Source organism: Adiantum capillus-veneris, chromosome 1 (assembly GCF_014529385.1).
Source record: "Adiantum capillus-veneris isolate H3 chromosome 1, ASM1452938v2, whole genome shotgun sequence".
Taxonomy (NCBI): Eukaryota; Viridiplantae; Streptophyta; class Polypodiopsida; order Polypodiales; family Pteridaceae; genus Adiantum; species Adiantum capillus-veneris.
This window is the reverse complement of record NC_140931.1, coordinates 21,161,813-21,177,458: the sequence shown is the minus strand read 5'-3', so window position 1 is coordinate 21,177,458 and position 15,646 is coordinate 21,161,813. Positions and strand designations below refer to the sequence as shown.

Sequence of the window (15,646 nt, the reverse complement as noted above, 5' to 3'; positions counted from 1 at the left end):
TGGCAGATGCTTTGTCTCCCGTTGGTTCAGGCTATTTCCGCGATACATCATAGGAGCTTCGAGGATATGGTCGACCAGTATGCCACATGTACAAATTTTGCAGACGTTTTCACACGGATACAGGATGGGGAGACAATAGCAGGATATTCCATTCGGGATGGCTACTTCATGAGAAAAACCACGTTGTACGTTACACAACCGTTGAGGGAAAAGGTTATGACCAAGTGCCACTGTCCACCTTTTACAGGTCATCGCGGCATTGCTACCACCATGACAGGGGTAAAGAGATACTTCTTTTGGCCGAGACTCAAGAAGGATGTGGAAGAGTTTGTGCACAGTTGCTTGGTATGCCAGAAGGTCAAGTTTGACAGGCATAAAGCACGGGGATTGTTATAGCCTTTGCCCATACCCACCCGCCCCTGGGAAAGTATTGCAATGGATTTCATTTTTGATCTCCCGAGAACACAGAGTGGTCACGATAGTATCTGGACTGTTATTGACAGATTTAGCAAGCAAGCTCATTTCATTCCAGTGAAGAAAACAGTCAAGCTGGATCACTTAGTGAGACTGTTTGTGGCCCAGATCTTCACACTACATGGCATGCCTGAGACGATTGTCTCCAACAAGGACCCCAAATTTACGAGTTTGTTTTGGAAGGCAATTTGGGAGAACATTGGCATGCGGTTGCAGTTCTCGTCATCGTTCCACCCGCAGACTGACGGGCAATCTGAAATTGCCAATTCAGTGGTTTTAGATTTATTGAAGTCTTATATCTCAGATCAGAAGACTCAATGGGAAAAAAACCTACCTTTGGTGGAATTTGCCTAAAATAACACGATACACTCTTCGACGGGGAAGGTACCATTTGAGATTGTTGAAGGTGCTACGAAGGTTCCACCCTTCCTAAGCATGAAAGATAAGATTTTTGAAGCTAATGAGTATATGTGTGACTTAGACACGGCTTTTGCCAAGGTCCGCGAGGCTTTGCAAAAATCTCAAGAACGACAGAAAAAGGCAACGGATCGCCATCGTCGTGATTTGAAATTGAAGGAGGATGATTGGGTGCTCTTACGTTTTGAGAAGGCACGCCTAAGAAAGAAAAAGGGAAAGGAGAGGCTTTTTCCAAAGCTTAGTATGAGATACTACGGACCTTTCCAGATTTCCAAAAAGATCAATGATGTCTCCTTCCGACTAAAACTGCCTGACAATTGGAGGATTCACAATGCATTTCATGTGAGTCTCTTGAAACCTTTTAAAGGTGATGTGTCTGACAATGGGGAGCCCAATGAGAAACCCGAAGTGGAGGAAAACAAGGAGATCCTTGTTCCTGAACAGACTTTGGCACATAAGGACACAAAGAATAAAGGTAAAGTCCGAAGGCGGTTCTTGGTTAAATTCAAGAACTATCTTGCATTGGATGCAAAGTGGATGGAGGAGGAGGACCTAGCAGATACTCCTCAGATTGTGAAACTTTACCTCGAAGCTTTTGAGTCTATTCCAAATGGAACCCAGAATTCAGCTTGGCCGGAGATCTAGTGCAGTGGGATGCACAAGAGAGGAGTTACTCCGCTCCTTTGTCAACAGATGCCTTGATTTTCGTATACTAGAGTCATTGGTGTCTCTTTGAGCTTCAAGGATACTGAGAGCTGACAATATTCTGTTGTATGACTTTATGAAATGGAATTCCAGAATATAAAACTGATTGGTTCTTGACTTGTTTTTAAGTGCAGGAACTGATACACGAAATGACTGCAGCATTTTGGTCTAATTGATCTCGAATAGACATGGTTGCAATACGGGTTAGTCAATCGGGCATCGATGAGGTCCCGACTGGATCTAGATGCGATTGCTAGCTACATTGCCAATAAATCATGGTCTAAGATCCGAATGAATTTTGAATGTCATGTGATATCCTGTGATGTCTAGTGATGTCCTGTGATGTGACTGTCGATTGGTACATGTGCTAGATATGTATTCCTAGTACGTAGGTACTAACAGTCAGTGTTTGCTAAGACGGTTTATGGCCTCTGTTTGTTTTGCACGCGTGATCGAGGGCGATTACAATGCTTTCAAGAGGGAGGTATGTCACAAAGTGATGACGTGGCTGCTCGCTCTACAGGAAACCCTAGCCCTAAAATTTAAAAAACCCTAAAATCAAAAACCCTAACCCTAACCCTAACTAGCTGGCTACTACGGACAGGAATGCTGACATGGCTACCGTACCGAAAATTACGGAAAAGTTGACACATAGCAAGGCTGTACGGACCCCATGATTTGCGGCGGGATTTACGGAAGGCTGATTTTGCTTTTGGCTACGCTAGAGAGAGAAAGCTGGAGCTTTTTGGATTGCTTTATTTCCACATTAAGCAAGAGAAAGAGAGAGAGAAAGAGCTTTTGCTTTATTCTGAAAGCTTTTAAACTTAGAAGCTTTTTGGGGATTTTGATTTTCAGCTTTTGGGGCTCTACCTTTGGCATCCCTTGTAAGTTTAAATATTTGAGCAGGCCTCTCACAACTCAGAGCATCTGGACGCAGAGTCTGAGTATGAGCGCCTGCCCGCACTCTTGTACTTTGAACTCAGATTAATACAAAAAGAAATACCGAAAGGGGCGCCAGTCTTAGGGGCCAATATCTCTAGGCACGGAACTCCGCCGAGCCAGTGTGAATCAATTGTGAACTGTGAACTGTTTTGAAGTGGTTATTTGGGGCTGTCGCGGTAGATTCTTGACTTGGAGTGTCCAAGTTTGTTACAACATAGCGCCACTGTCTGTGGGACTACCCCATGGCACATCACGTTTGGCTTCAGATTCTTCTATTGATGCATGCACTCCCGACAGCTAGCCAGTACCCTTGGGGTGTTGCTGCTTGGTCCAGCCTCACAAGCCCCGCACTTCGTTTTGAGATGGCTTCACTCAGCAGGATGATTGTGATATGAGAGGGCTACTGGCCTGCACTCCAGCCCGCCAGAGAGCTTGTATCTTAGGAGTTGGGCAGAGATAGAGAGTGTTGTTGGGAGCTCATTTGCAGCCTGACACTTTGGTTCATCTGGAGAGCCCGATGCTTCCGCATCTTTAAGGCTCAACCCATCCCACCAAGAGAGACTGTACCTGACATATGATCCATACACTCAAGGGACAGTTTGAGAGATTCCAAGGCAACTCCGATCGCATGTGTGGGAGCACCGCAAGGCCTTCCTACGACTTTGACGACCAAGGCCCTTCTTCACCATGGTTCATGGAGTGCCTAGATGGCAATACCGCCCACCAATCTAGTTGTTTCCTCCTCCCATCTCTTGATTTAGCCATCATTATACATATCTTACTCTCTCATTGGGAGAGTCTCCCCACATATGTAGCCCTATCTAGTAGGGGCAAGTTGTAGCCCATTGGGCAATTTTCTTAACTACTCGGGAGGATCTTTCTCTTGGGAAAAGAAGTTTGTCTTCCTCCACCACATCCATTCCTACTACAACTCCACAATCCTCAATGATGAGAGCTACATCCTGAGATCTCAAAATGTATTGGTATCTTGGAATGTACCTCACACGACAAGTAGATTCCTCTCCACCTAAAAATCCTAGTATGGCTTGTGGTCCACCTAATCCACTTGTTCCTTCCACCCATGCCCACTCGACCATTGACTACTCAGATGCTGTATTACACAGTTTTGGGCCCAAAAATTTGTCTTCCTCTACGAGTGTTTATTCCTACTACTACTCTGCAATCCTCAAATGATGGGAGGTGTGTTCCGTACCATGGAAAACAAAAATCTTGTTTGGTAGATACATTTTACATCAAAGGTTCCTTCTTTACTACTATCATCCCCACCACCACCCATCCTTCCTTTTAATCCCATGTCAAGACTTAATCCAATATATATGGGTTATTTTCCTTATTGTCTCCTTCTATGACGTCACGTCCCAAACCATTCAGCAATCAAATTCAACTTTTTCTGATGTCAAAGATGGCCTTAGCCTTTTAGTCATAGTTTTTTCAGATGTATCCGATTGGATGTCCATACTGACCTATGGTCGGTTTGCCATACGTTTTCTGACACCCAACCAACAGGTAGAAATGTTGAGGCCCTGCACACACAACTCTCTACTAATAACCAAAGAAAGTGTGCAAAGAGAGTTTATAAACAGAGCTCAATGAGCCCTCCCTCCCTCTTGCCCACCTTCCCCGCCGCGACTTCGGAGACTCCCTCGGCAAAGCCTTCGCCGCAAAGCCATCCACCTCTGGGACTTCCTTTAAGGCTCTCCTTCATCGCGGTACAGGGTCTACCAAGGTGAGCCTCCGAGTTTGAAACACTATCACCTATGTGGGTGCGCGTACATGTGCAGTGTGTACAATGTAGAGATGAAGAATTTGAGACATGAGGCATGAGGCATGATTCCTTGCAGATGGGTCGAGTCAAGCACCCAGAGTGGCAATATGTGCAGTAGGTCAAGTGTAAGGTGCAGCGGAAGTGAATGTTGAACTTTGCTCAAGTTGAGTGCTCCGAACTATGCTCAAGGGTTCCTTTTACTTATGGAAGGGAGAGCCTTCCGTTCCTTTAGTGAGAGATGTGCAATTGGTCACAAACAAGTGGGTAAACACTGTGCATGAAAGTACTGAGACTGAGAGATAGAGAGAGAAGAATACGACACCAGAAAAGTTGTCAAACCCTCCTCCAAGGGCCCCTCTCTTGATGGCGAGAGAAGTCTATACTATTGATTGCAAAAATCTGATACAAGATGCTGATGCAAGTTCTTGACGCTATGATGCAATGAGGTTCTAAGTCGGAGACGACGGCGACGATGAGGGCGGCGACGACGAGGATGAGCCTGGCTGGAAACGCTGGTTTCAGGGCTGAAAAACGCTGTCCTTTATAGGCTGAAAACGCTGTTTTCTTCTGTTGCAAAACGCTGGTTTTGGCTGCTGCAAAAACGCTGGTTCATCTGCTACAAACGCTGGTTTTGACTGCTGCAAAAACGCTGGTTCATCTGCTAAAAAAACGCTGGTTGACTGAGGCTGAAAATGCTGTTTTCTTTTGCTGCAAAACGCTGGTTTTGATTGCCGGGGGGTCTTGCTGAAGGTGCACTGTCGAACACTGATTCCCTGTTGCCTCTTCTGCCACAGAGTGCTAGCGCTAGCTTTTCTTATATATTGTCTTAGCCAAATTGCCCTACCCAGTTTCCCAACAAAGTCACTTACTGATAATAAGTGAAAAATGGCTAAAATAGGGAAAATAGGTATGTGCAATGTAAAATGCTCCTGATGGAATCTGATGGTAATGTTGATAATCATGCTGTGTGCAACCAGAGGATATGCATCTACTCTAAGTGCCTGGACATGCACGGTCTGCGAACAGATTCACAAAAATGCCAAAACACTTCCTAAGCTAGCTGAACTGAACCCTAGACATGAAGTAGCTTGTCCACGTACACATAGGGTTAGATGTGCACGTGACATCAAGGCCCTCCCAAAAGGGCAATGAACTACGTCTTTTTGGTGCGCATTCTTGGGACAACGATCCCTTTCACATCCTTATCTATATATTGCATAGTTACCCGGAACGGGAAACCGGAACGGGGGAACGGGGAACGACAACATGCATGAAATGCCATTCCCTGTTTCGGATACTCACGTTTGAAACATGGAACGGAGATTCGGAACAAGAAATTGGAATGGGAACGGGGAACAGGGACCTAAAAATGGCCATTCCCTGTTACTATGATATATTGGGCATTTATGGCCATGATGTGGAATGCCCATGCAATGACGCGCCAGAGGATGTTGTAAAGATTGTCACAAGATTGCATGCAAATGCAAGGCTTGATGGACTAGACAAAGGTGCTTTTGTAGATGCATTGGTGGATGATTTGGAACGACACGCCTCTCAAGATCAAAGAGATGCTTCAATGAGCACACATGATGAGGGAACGACATGCATTGGCGGATGCTTTTGTAGATGCATTGGTGGATGATTTGGAACGACATGCCTCTCAAGATCAAAGAGATGCTTCAATGAGCAGACATGATGAGGGAAGGACTAATGTAAGTGGCTCTTTCAAGTCTAATGTAGGGTTCTCAAGCAAGAAGAGAAAGGTTGCACAAGGGGTTTTGGCAAGTGCATTTGGCTTGCAAGCACGCAAGCAAGTAGACCAAGCCTTGCACAGTTTTTTTATGCCGAGGTGTTCCTAAATGGAAAGTAAGGAGCACTTACTTTTTGGGAATGGTGAAAGCAGTTGGACAAGCGGGTCCTTTATATGTTCCTTCCTCTTACCATGGTTTGCACACCATACAGTTGAATGAGGAGATCAAATGTGTAAAGACTAAAATTATGGATGTATACAAGAAATGGAAGAGACATGGATGCTGTGTGTGATGGATGGTCTGACACACTAGACAAGAACTATTATTAACGCTCTTGCATGCTCTATATATGGGTCTGTGTTTTTGAAAGCTGTAGACACATTGGGGGAATCAAGATGTCATAGTTTATTTTAAAGCACCTCAAGGAGGTTATCATTGAGGTTGGCCCACCAAAAATTATATAAGTATACATGGACAATGCATCACATTGTGTTGTTGCTTGGGAGATAGTTAAAAGGGAGTGGAAACACATTTTTTTAACCAGATGTGCTTGCCATTGCTTGGACCTTTTGTTTAAGGACACTAGCAAGATTGGTTGGGTTGAGAAGATGCTTGAGAATACAACAAAGCTTGTCAAATTTGTGACAAGAGAGTCCACTGTTTGGCATTGTTTTGACATCTTAGCAAGAAGGATTTGGTGAAGACGGCTGCCACACGATTTGCATACAACTTCATTATGTTGGCCAATCTTGTGGATGAGAGATGCATGCAAGGTGTCCGCAAGCTTATGATTGATAAGATGAAGACATTCAAAACTGCAAAGGCTATTGAGGTCTTTGAGGTCTCAAACATCGTGTTTAATGCATCCTTTGGCAAGAGGCCATGCTAACTTTGAAGATTTATGCTCTTTGAGGTCTCAAACATCGTGTTTAATGCATCCTTTGGCAAGAGGCCACGCTAATTTTGAAGATTTATGCTCTTACATTGAAAATTCTCCGTTTGGTTAAGAGAGAAGGAGCCACTATGGGGCTTACGTATGAGCTTATGGATCGCATGGTTAAACATGCAAAACATTGATGTTGCAAGGATGAGAGAGATTAAGGATCTATGCATTGATAGATGGAATATGATGCACACATCGTTGCATGTTGTTGGATACATGTTGCATCCCATATGGAGAGGAGGTGGTAGGATACTGATAAAGAGGTGCATGAAGGGTGGATGACATTCTTCGACAAGTACCGCAAGGGTGATTTGACCTTGCAAGGCATGTTTATTGATGAGTTGGACACTGATAAGGCTGAAAGTAAGCCATTTGCTCATCCAATTGCAAAAGATCCAAACATGATGCAAGAGGGAGTGAAAGGGTGGGAAACGTTTGGCGCTTGCACACCCATTTACAGGCTCTTGCTCTAAGCCTGCTTTCTCAAGAGACATGCCTCGCCATGTGAGAGAAATTGGAGCACGTTCTCTCTCATTCATACAAAAAATAAAATAGGCTACTCCCGTCTCATACTGAGAAGCTTGTATACATACACACCAACTTGAGGTTCATACCAAAATCAAAGGGTGTGGCTATGAGAGAATGGAGGTCACATTGGATAGGCTTAATAAAGAAAAGATGAGGACCATTTGCTTGCCTTGAAAGAGCTTCAAAAGGCCATTGCAAAGAGTGCATATGACGTTACAAAGCCTATTCCGATTACTCGTCCCAGTCATATTGGCTCAGTTGGTGTTGATGAGGAGGAGTTTGATGATGACAACGCCGACGATGATGTTGTTGATGATGATGATGAGGTAAGCTATGGTGAGACTTTGAGCTCACTGCTCCTTTGAACCTCCTCCACCCTCGGATCTCTTCTTACGGCGATGACCTCTACTTACCTTTTTGCCTCTTCCCTGTACTTATGGTTTTGGACTCTGTAGCCTACATTCCATATTTTCAGCTTGTTTTTAAAGTTCTACGGTCCATCATTGGCTAGAGCCTACTCTATTACTTTGAGGCTCCATTTCTCCACTTTTTGTTCTTGGTCTACATGCTGCTGGCCACTCACATTTGTCTTGTCATGATGGTCATTGACTCGTTGGTATGTACTATGATCATTGATGATTGATCCTGGATTGAGCTAGAGCCTAGATTCTGAATCCTGATTTCTAAAACTTCTGTGGTGTTTAAAGTTTCTATGGTTTTGTGATTCTCTGTATTGTTTTGAACTTCTAAGTGTCGTATGTAGGCTGTCTTTAGTTGGGACCCGACATTAGGAATACTCAGGGGGTCGAACCGTACTTATTCTGTACTTCCCTACCCATTCGTGTCTGACGTATGGAAATACTATGCTTGCAGTTTCTTTGACAGTTTGATGTTGTTTTCCCCATCAGTAATTACACTGAAGAATTCGAGCTTGCCAGAGTTACAGATTTCTCGAGGAGATTGCTCTGCAATGGCAAAGTAGTCATTGCTAACCTCAATGCACCTAAAACATGGCATCACTTGAAGATTGATTTTGCTAAAAACTATCTCCCTACAGCTTTTTAGTGGAAATCTGCTAGGAACAATGTACTTCCACGAAACCCTTGATGACTACAACCAAATGTTTTGGAATGCCTATCTTCTTGCCTCTATCTTCATATATTGTACTTTGGCAGACCAGTGCGAGAATAGTCGGGACTTCCTTCTCCACTATTGAAGTATTGTCTCAATATCAAAGTATCTTTTTATCATTATGTCTCTCTTCCTCCACTGACTGAAGTTTTCTATACTATCTCCATTATTATGGACCTTTTTACACCTTTACACGTTTGACTTTGTTCACTGAGATATATTTTTTCTCCAGAAAAGAAGCACACAAAACAAGTTTTACAGTCTAAAATACAACCCCAATATCTTTGTTCTGGTTCTAAATAGCTCACGTACACGTCTTAAAACTGAGAATGAGCAGAAACAGACCTTGCTAAACGCCATGGTGATGGTACTAAGCCACAGCAAAGAGAACAGCTCAAAATGCATTGAAGTGAAAGACAATAACAAAGTTAAAAACCGCATAATTTCAGTAGTAATTCTTTCGAGCTCACAATGTCCAAAGTCAAAAGGAGCTAGATGTATTGGTCGATGGGAAGGTATCACAAGATGAAGCTTCAGTTCATACCAAAGGCAATATAGCCAGGCTACCCAATCCATCAGAAACAGATATAATTAAGAAAGGTTGAGAGCTTTAAAGCCAAGCATACCTGCTTGAAAATCGAAGGTAAAATATCTGGTCTACTAAGTATGATGGATCCTAGTGTCTTAGCCAAGGGTCCAAATTGTATGACATCCTACAAAGAAAAAATAATTTAATAACTTTAGCTCACCTCCTGTTACAAATTTTATTTGAGCCTAAAACAGGTGGGACGTGTCACAATAGCCAAAACCTGTAAGAAAGGCCGCAATACTGGATCTCCAAGTTTCTGTATAACACGCATGTCATCTCAAATAGATACTTAAGTATGAAAAGGGCCAGCAATTATAAGTTTCTGCTAAATTCCACCTGCATACAATGGAAATTGGTTGCTAGGAGTGTGTTGATAAAGTTGTTGTTCACAACTGTCTTTGTCTGCGCTGACATTGCTTTCTGAAAGAGCCATGATGCACTGAGATTGGGCTGCCAAAATTATTCGGCTTGATCAAAAGTCATCTTTTTATTGAGAAGTTAAAAAACAGTTAAGCTTGAATCAATGTCTAATAAGTTTATTCTCACCATGTATGGGTTAAGAAGAGCTAGGCTCCCTTTATCCAAAAGATCTTCCTCTAGTGACTCTGAGATTCCTGTCGAAGTTCAGACTGAATTGAGGACACTAGCTATACAAGCCTGAGTTCATTAAGGAGGGACAACAATTGCACAACAAGCCTCAGTCCACCAACATAATACATTTCCCCCAAAAAACTTAAAATTCCTTGTTGATAAAAAATCACTTGCTAATGTCCTTGACTTAAACTCCAGTGCCAACTGACTTCTTAGCTGCTGATTGCATCAACAGCCAACGAGACAACAAAACTGTTTTCAAAAATTTTCTGATCTTCTAAGACAAGACTAATAATGAACTCTGTAGGCCATTTCAGAAAATTCCAATGAGACATGGGAAAAAGAAATACCATGGGCTAACCTTCCAAGATGTCGGGTGATACTTCCAAAGCCACCAAACGAAACTGGTGACTGAATCCCACTAGCATCACCAACCTGAAAAAGAACATATTAGCATAATATGCTGTATACGTTACAGGAGGTATAGTACAGGAATTTTAGGGGCCACTAACCTGTAGCACACGATCAAAGGAGGCTTGGAGAGGGCTGCTTCAGCAGAAATAACAATGTTAGGCTTTCAGCATATTTACTTCAAAGATGTGCCATCATTATGTTTGGTATGCACAAGTATGGGCATTCCAGCTAGACGAGTACAAGAACACCATTGAACTGAGTAAGGTCTCACCTTGATCGATATGTCGGAAAAATACCAAAAAGAACCCGCATAATTTCCAAGTTAATCAACTGTACATTCTAGAAACATCACCACATGGTATATTCTTCAGCACACGGTCTTGCAGGGAATGGGCTTAAAACATCTCAAAACAGTCATGCTTTGCCTTTGAAACCTTGAAACCTCTTTGACATTCAAAGAATACTAGTGAAAATTGTTTTGTTTTTACATCACCAACTGTATCTCTTCAAACAGAGCCACATCCTGCCTGTGTCGGCCACTTGTGTCCACGATGATGAGATCACAAGAACCCTCGTCTCTAAACTTCTGCACTCCTGCTTGAGCAATCTTGGTGGGATCTGTCTCTGTGTAGCTTCCAAAACAAGGCCAAAAGGACTAGGACCTTGAAATCCCTTGTTGTATCAGCGACACTTCTGTCATACACCGACCACTAAAATAGAATGGCCTTTGGAGTGTGGAGGCTTCTTAAAAGAGGGGTACCAAATATCAACAATATCCAGTTAGTTCCTGATGCATCCTGCTGCTGTTGGTGTGTCTAGATGTCAGGTTGTGCCCAACTAGTTTGGCCATTTAATAGAAGAATGAGAAGCCTGGGTGGGAAGAGGAGAGGAAGGACCCTTCCATACACACCCCTCGGGATCCCCTAAAGTTGTGCAAAGGTCAGCTATCCAAAGCCCCGAGTCACCAACCTGTCCTAACCACCTTGGAGGGGTCGCATTTACACCATGCCCTGTCCCGGCCAGCAGTCACACGTAAAGATACATTCCTAAACCAATTCTACAGACTGTTGTTGTAGCTTAGAGAAGACATAGGCTGATCATCTTCATGGACCTCAAAGAGGAGACAATATGCATCCTCTAGCAGACTCCCTGTACGCCCCCCGTCCATGCTAGTGTTGACATCACAAGAGATGTACCACTACTATATTGCGTCAAGCAGCTTGAAGTTTGAACTTCAGTGCAAGGCTCGCTTACATTTTCAAGCAAAGAGAGCCGAAGGGGGACTTCTACAGGGCAAAGGGTCTTTCTGAGATGAAGCAGGGTCACCATCCTACCTATTACTCGATGGACAGAGGAAGAGGATTCCACAGTATCATGTATGATAGTGGCAGATAATTTCCTTAAGGTTGAAATTCAAAATTAGAGCCTTGGCATAGCTTGCTGCAAATACTGGGCAATCAGCTGCAGTACTGAGAGCAACAAAGCATCACAAGCAAGCATCGAAAGAAAAGGAAGATGAATGGGGAGGCCGGAGGTGGGTGGGTGTGCTGGTAGGCGGGAGGGGGAATTCGGGGGGGGGGGGGGGGGGGGGGGGGGGGGGGGGGGGGGGGGGGGGGGGGTGGTGCGTTCAAGGAGCAGGGCCCTCGAGAATTTAGTCTCTATATGTTGTTGATATTGTGTTCATTGTAGCTTCTAAGGACGTAGGCGTACTTGAAGCAGTATTATCTAAGAAAATGAAATGAAATGTTATATTAAACATCTTCAAAAGGCCAAAATGCCTATGAGACCAAATTGATACAATCTTGGCGGATTTAATACACTGTCTCGGTACAAAATAAAATGGAGTAAAATAAAAGCTAAATGAACATCAGTGTCCAAGGATGCCTGGCATCGGGCGAGGTAGTGCATCCGTCGCTGAAGAGCATTGTCAATGTCTGCCTCTATAGATAGTCGACTCAACGTCTCCCATGTCTTGCTAGAATAGTCCTGATCCTCTCATGGAGCCTCCGTGCATGTCGTGGTGGCCCTCGTATACATGGGCGTCTAGCTCTCCCAAGCTCAATGGCTCTATCAGTCAATATACCTCTGGTATAGGTGGACTCAGTAGCATAGTCACCCGGAACGGGAAATCGGAGCGGGGAACAGGGAACGGCAAACAGTATGGAATGCCATTTCCTGTTTCAGACACTCACGTCTGAAACACAGGATGAGGATTCGGAACGGGAAGCAAGATTGGGAACGCGGAACGGCGACCTGAAAAGGGCCATTCCCTGTGACGATACTCTGAAGTTTGCTCGTCTGACTACCGAGCCTCTGCTTTGAAGAAGTCAGTGATCTCCCTCTGTGAATGTCTCCCACTATCTAATCTCCTATGATGGTTCCCGTATTTGAACCCCATACAGCATAGCTAAAGTAACCAATGTGTCAAATAGCCACAGCTTTGTTCGAGGTTGCTGAAACTCAATTTGTGAACACATCCTCTCCATGCTCCCCAAAGCTGCATATGCTCTCGTCAATCTGGTCTCTGTTGCTCTCCTCAAGGAGAACTTTGGACCACTCAACCATCTCCTCCCCGTATGTGAAGGTCGGTGCAGATTGCCTGACCCACTCTGTTGTGGTGTTGAACACCATAACTTTGGTCTTGCCAAGGTTCATTGACAAGCCGCTATCACTAGCAAAGGAAGGAAAGTTCTCTGACAAGCCGCTATCACAGAGAGACTATGTGGCCAGTACCACTTTTGCAAGCCCCATAGTGAGTGGTGGCTTTTGATATTTTAGCGATATTACATCTAGAGGGGCCGCTTTTGATACTCTAGCCACTGCCGTACATGCCCTTGGATTATACTAATTTGCGTACCTCACCCCTTGTTCTCATACCATATGTACCTTATGTATCCTATCGATCGGTTCGTCTCAAACACCACATTTTGGAAATTAGAAAGGTGTGGTGGTATGTCCATACTTTACACTTTCAAGTTCTTTCTGATAGTTTGATAGCCTCACTTGAAATATGTGCTCTATGTATGTGGTTTACCAAACCTTTTATCAATGATCCACAATGTAGAAAAAATAAATTAATGTATTTGTTTCAATACATTGCAAACCCTATGTGTCTTATCCAAGGGTGACAAACAATACACGTATCACATCCGTACCTGACTTACGGTACTTCACGTACCTAACTTCCTTGTCGCAGACAGAGATGGATGAAGCTACCTCAAATTGTTATGATCTCATGGATTTTTAACCACGTGACATTGTGAGGCTTAGTTTGTTAGATGTCCTATGACAATTGAGACCCCTTTCCAGATGGTCATCCTCACCCGTAAACTGTAATAAATGGATAGGCAGAAGATTAATTCTAAATCTTGAAGAAAGCTGTAGCCATACAGTGCAGGAGGCACAATTAGTACGCTATGATTGAGAGGTCATTTGCAAGACCAGGACTTGACATGGATAAGCTCTCAACATTGATGGTAATATTTTGATATGATCTTGATTCCCCTCACACAGACTGGACAGCACCAACGTCAGACGTTGTGATCTAGTCCAGGATTAGAAATCTGCCAAAGACATAGATTGTCCACCTAGCCACTGCCCAAGATGATACAAATTCATAAGATCATTTCCTCTAGAGTAAATAGCACTGTCTCATACAGTAACCATTACATGTCACCCACTACGAGAATGACCACATGGCACAGGCAGCTCAGTGTGTCATCAGATTGGGAGGACAGCATGCATTTCCCAAGAGCTAGATCTGAAGATTCTGCAAGCAGAAGAAAGATTAGCAGCAACTTCTGTGTAGATTCACAGCATACTATGAGATCAGGGGGAGATACTAAGTGCCTCTTCAGAAAGGGTCCACTCAGACGGGTGATGGAGTAGCCAGATTAGTGATGTCTGTGCTTATGTGCCGTGGAGATGTATAGAATTTTGGTACAGGTTAGTGGAAGAGCAGCTGTGGCAGGCCGCAGGAGCCGTTCATTGCAGAGAAAACTATTCCTTCAAGCAATACTACCAACCATAGAGCCAATCAGGGACCACCCACTTGAGTCCCACTACCAACGATTTTCAGTAGCCTACACCCCAGACTAGTAGACACTGTTACCATATTTGTATCTGTGATCCTCACGCACAAATGCATTTGCACATGCTTGTGACGCACTCTCTAAGCCATTTGTCGCATAATTACCAACACAGAAGATATGTGAGGTGGACGAGCTTTAAAATGCAGCAAATTGTGCCAAGAATACACACACAAAGGTAATATGTTTTGAAACTTGGAGAATCAATACCTGATACTCTGGCATAAGGTCCCAGTATAACTCTAGCAATTGTTCTAAAGATGGGCGTTCGGGGCTGACATCCATGTACGAGAAAAGGTAGGTGGTTCTATCCTTAGGCCCTGACCCTGCTGGAAAGGCCTGCTCAACCATGCACATTGATGGCTTCCAAGATCATAAGTATGCTGATGTGAATTTTCACTTGCACAAAGTCAAAGTTTTTACCTCCCAGAAAATTTGTAAATTGGACTTCCCTACTGGAATCGCTGGATGGCTTGAATAGATTACGTCGCTAGTAGTATTGTTTTCAAAACCTCGAGCACAAGTCCCCACAACAAGACAGATCCCATCAGGCCTTTGCCCCCACCTTATCTGTTCGGTTTTGTGAGAAAAGCTTTAGAGCAAGAAAGCTACTTTATCAAAACCCACTAACCTGGCGTACAATTGGAGAAAAGTTTCCCATAGCATCGATCACCAGCCGAGAATAGAGTGTTTGATTGTTGTCGAGCATCAATACCTACTCTTGACAAAAGCCAAGAAAAAGGAGAAAAAACCTTCACAAAGACGGCCAATAAAGAGCTTGGTTGAAATCTCTCATTCCATTTTGTTACAGTAAATACGAGTATCAAAAAGGCAAGACCATGTTGTTGAAAGGCCCTGCCAAAGAAACATGTTTCCTGCTTAACAATACAAACAACCTTGCAATCACCTCTTACAGTAATGTCTTTTAATACAAAGTCAGACTCAGGAGAATGAGAAGATAATGGCATACTATTGATTATGGCATACTCAATTCTGTCTGAAGATAAGCAAAACATCATGAACAAATTGTGCAATGAACTCTGAATCTTGATCATATGTTCCATCAGCATATAAAACTCGCTGTCTACTGGGATGCCGCGGTGGCATGGAACCATGTGGAAAAGATACCTAAGGGGTGTAGGTACCCATAAGGGCCATTACTAGTGGGTGTGGACTCACCCAGATCTAGTTAAAAGGTCCCTAGAGTGGTCGCATTGACTAGATACTAATCAAACTGCATCAAACATTCTAAAAGGATGAGATTTCTAGATAGTGATCTTTGTGCAT

At 43.6% G+C, this 15,646-nt stretch overlaps 1 protein-coding gene across 5 annotated transcripts in view; it reads right to left on the bottom strand.

Annotated features, from left to right (window-relative positions):
- The window catches only part of LOC147464399 (Lycopene beta/epsilon cyclase protein), a 77,968-nt gene that overhangs the window by 6,453 nt on the left and 55,869 nt on the right, over positions 1–15,646 (bottom strand). For 3 of the 5 annotated variants that reach the window (XR_015188430.1, XM_086514641.1, XM_086514659.1), the window contains 10 exons: positions 14,991–15,074; positions 14,783–14,929; positions 14,570–14,698; positions 10,543–10,610; positions 10,370–10,406; positions 10,208–10,292; positions 9,813–9,880; positions 9,603–9,716; positions 9,487–9,522; positions 9,304–9,390 (listed from right to left, as the gene is read on the bottom strand). Coding sequence is in view for 4 of the 5 variants with exons in the window: in XM_086514641.1 (XP_086370767.1) it covers positions 9,304–9,390; positions 9,487–9,522; positions 9,603–9,716; positions 9,813–9,880; positions 10,208–10,292; positions 10,370–10,406; positions 10,543–10,610; positions 14,570–14,698; positions 14,783–14,929; positions 14,991–15,074 (855 nt within the window). In the remaining variant the exon portion in view is untranslated. Of the gene's footprint in view, positions 1–9,303; positions 9,391–9,486; positions 9,523–9,602; positions 9,717–9,812; positions 9,881–10,207; positions 10,293–10,369; positions 10,407–10,542; positions 10,611–14,569; positions 14,699–14,782; positions 14,930–14,990; positions 15,075–15,646 lie in introns of those variants that run through there. The other 2 variants (XM_086514651.1, XM_086514672.1) reach the window with 2 other exon arrangements.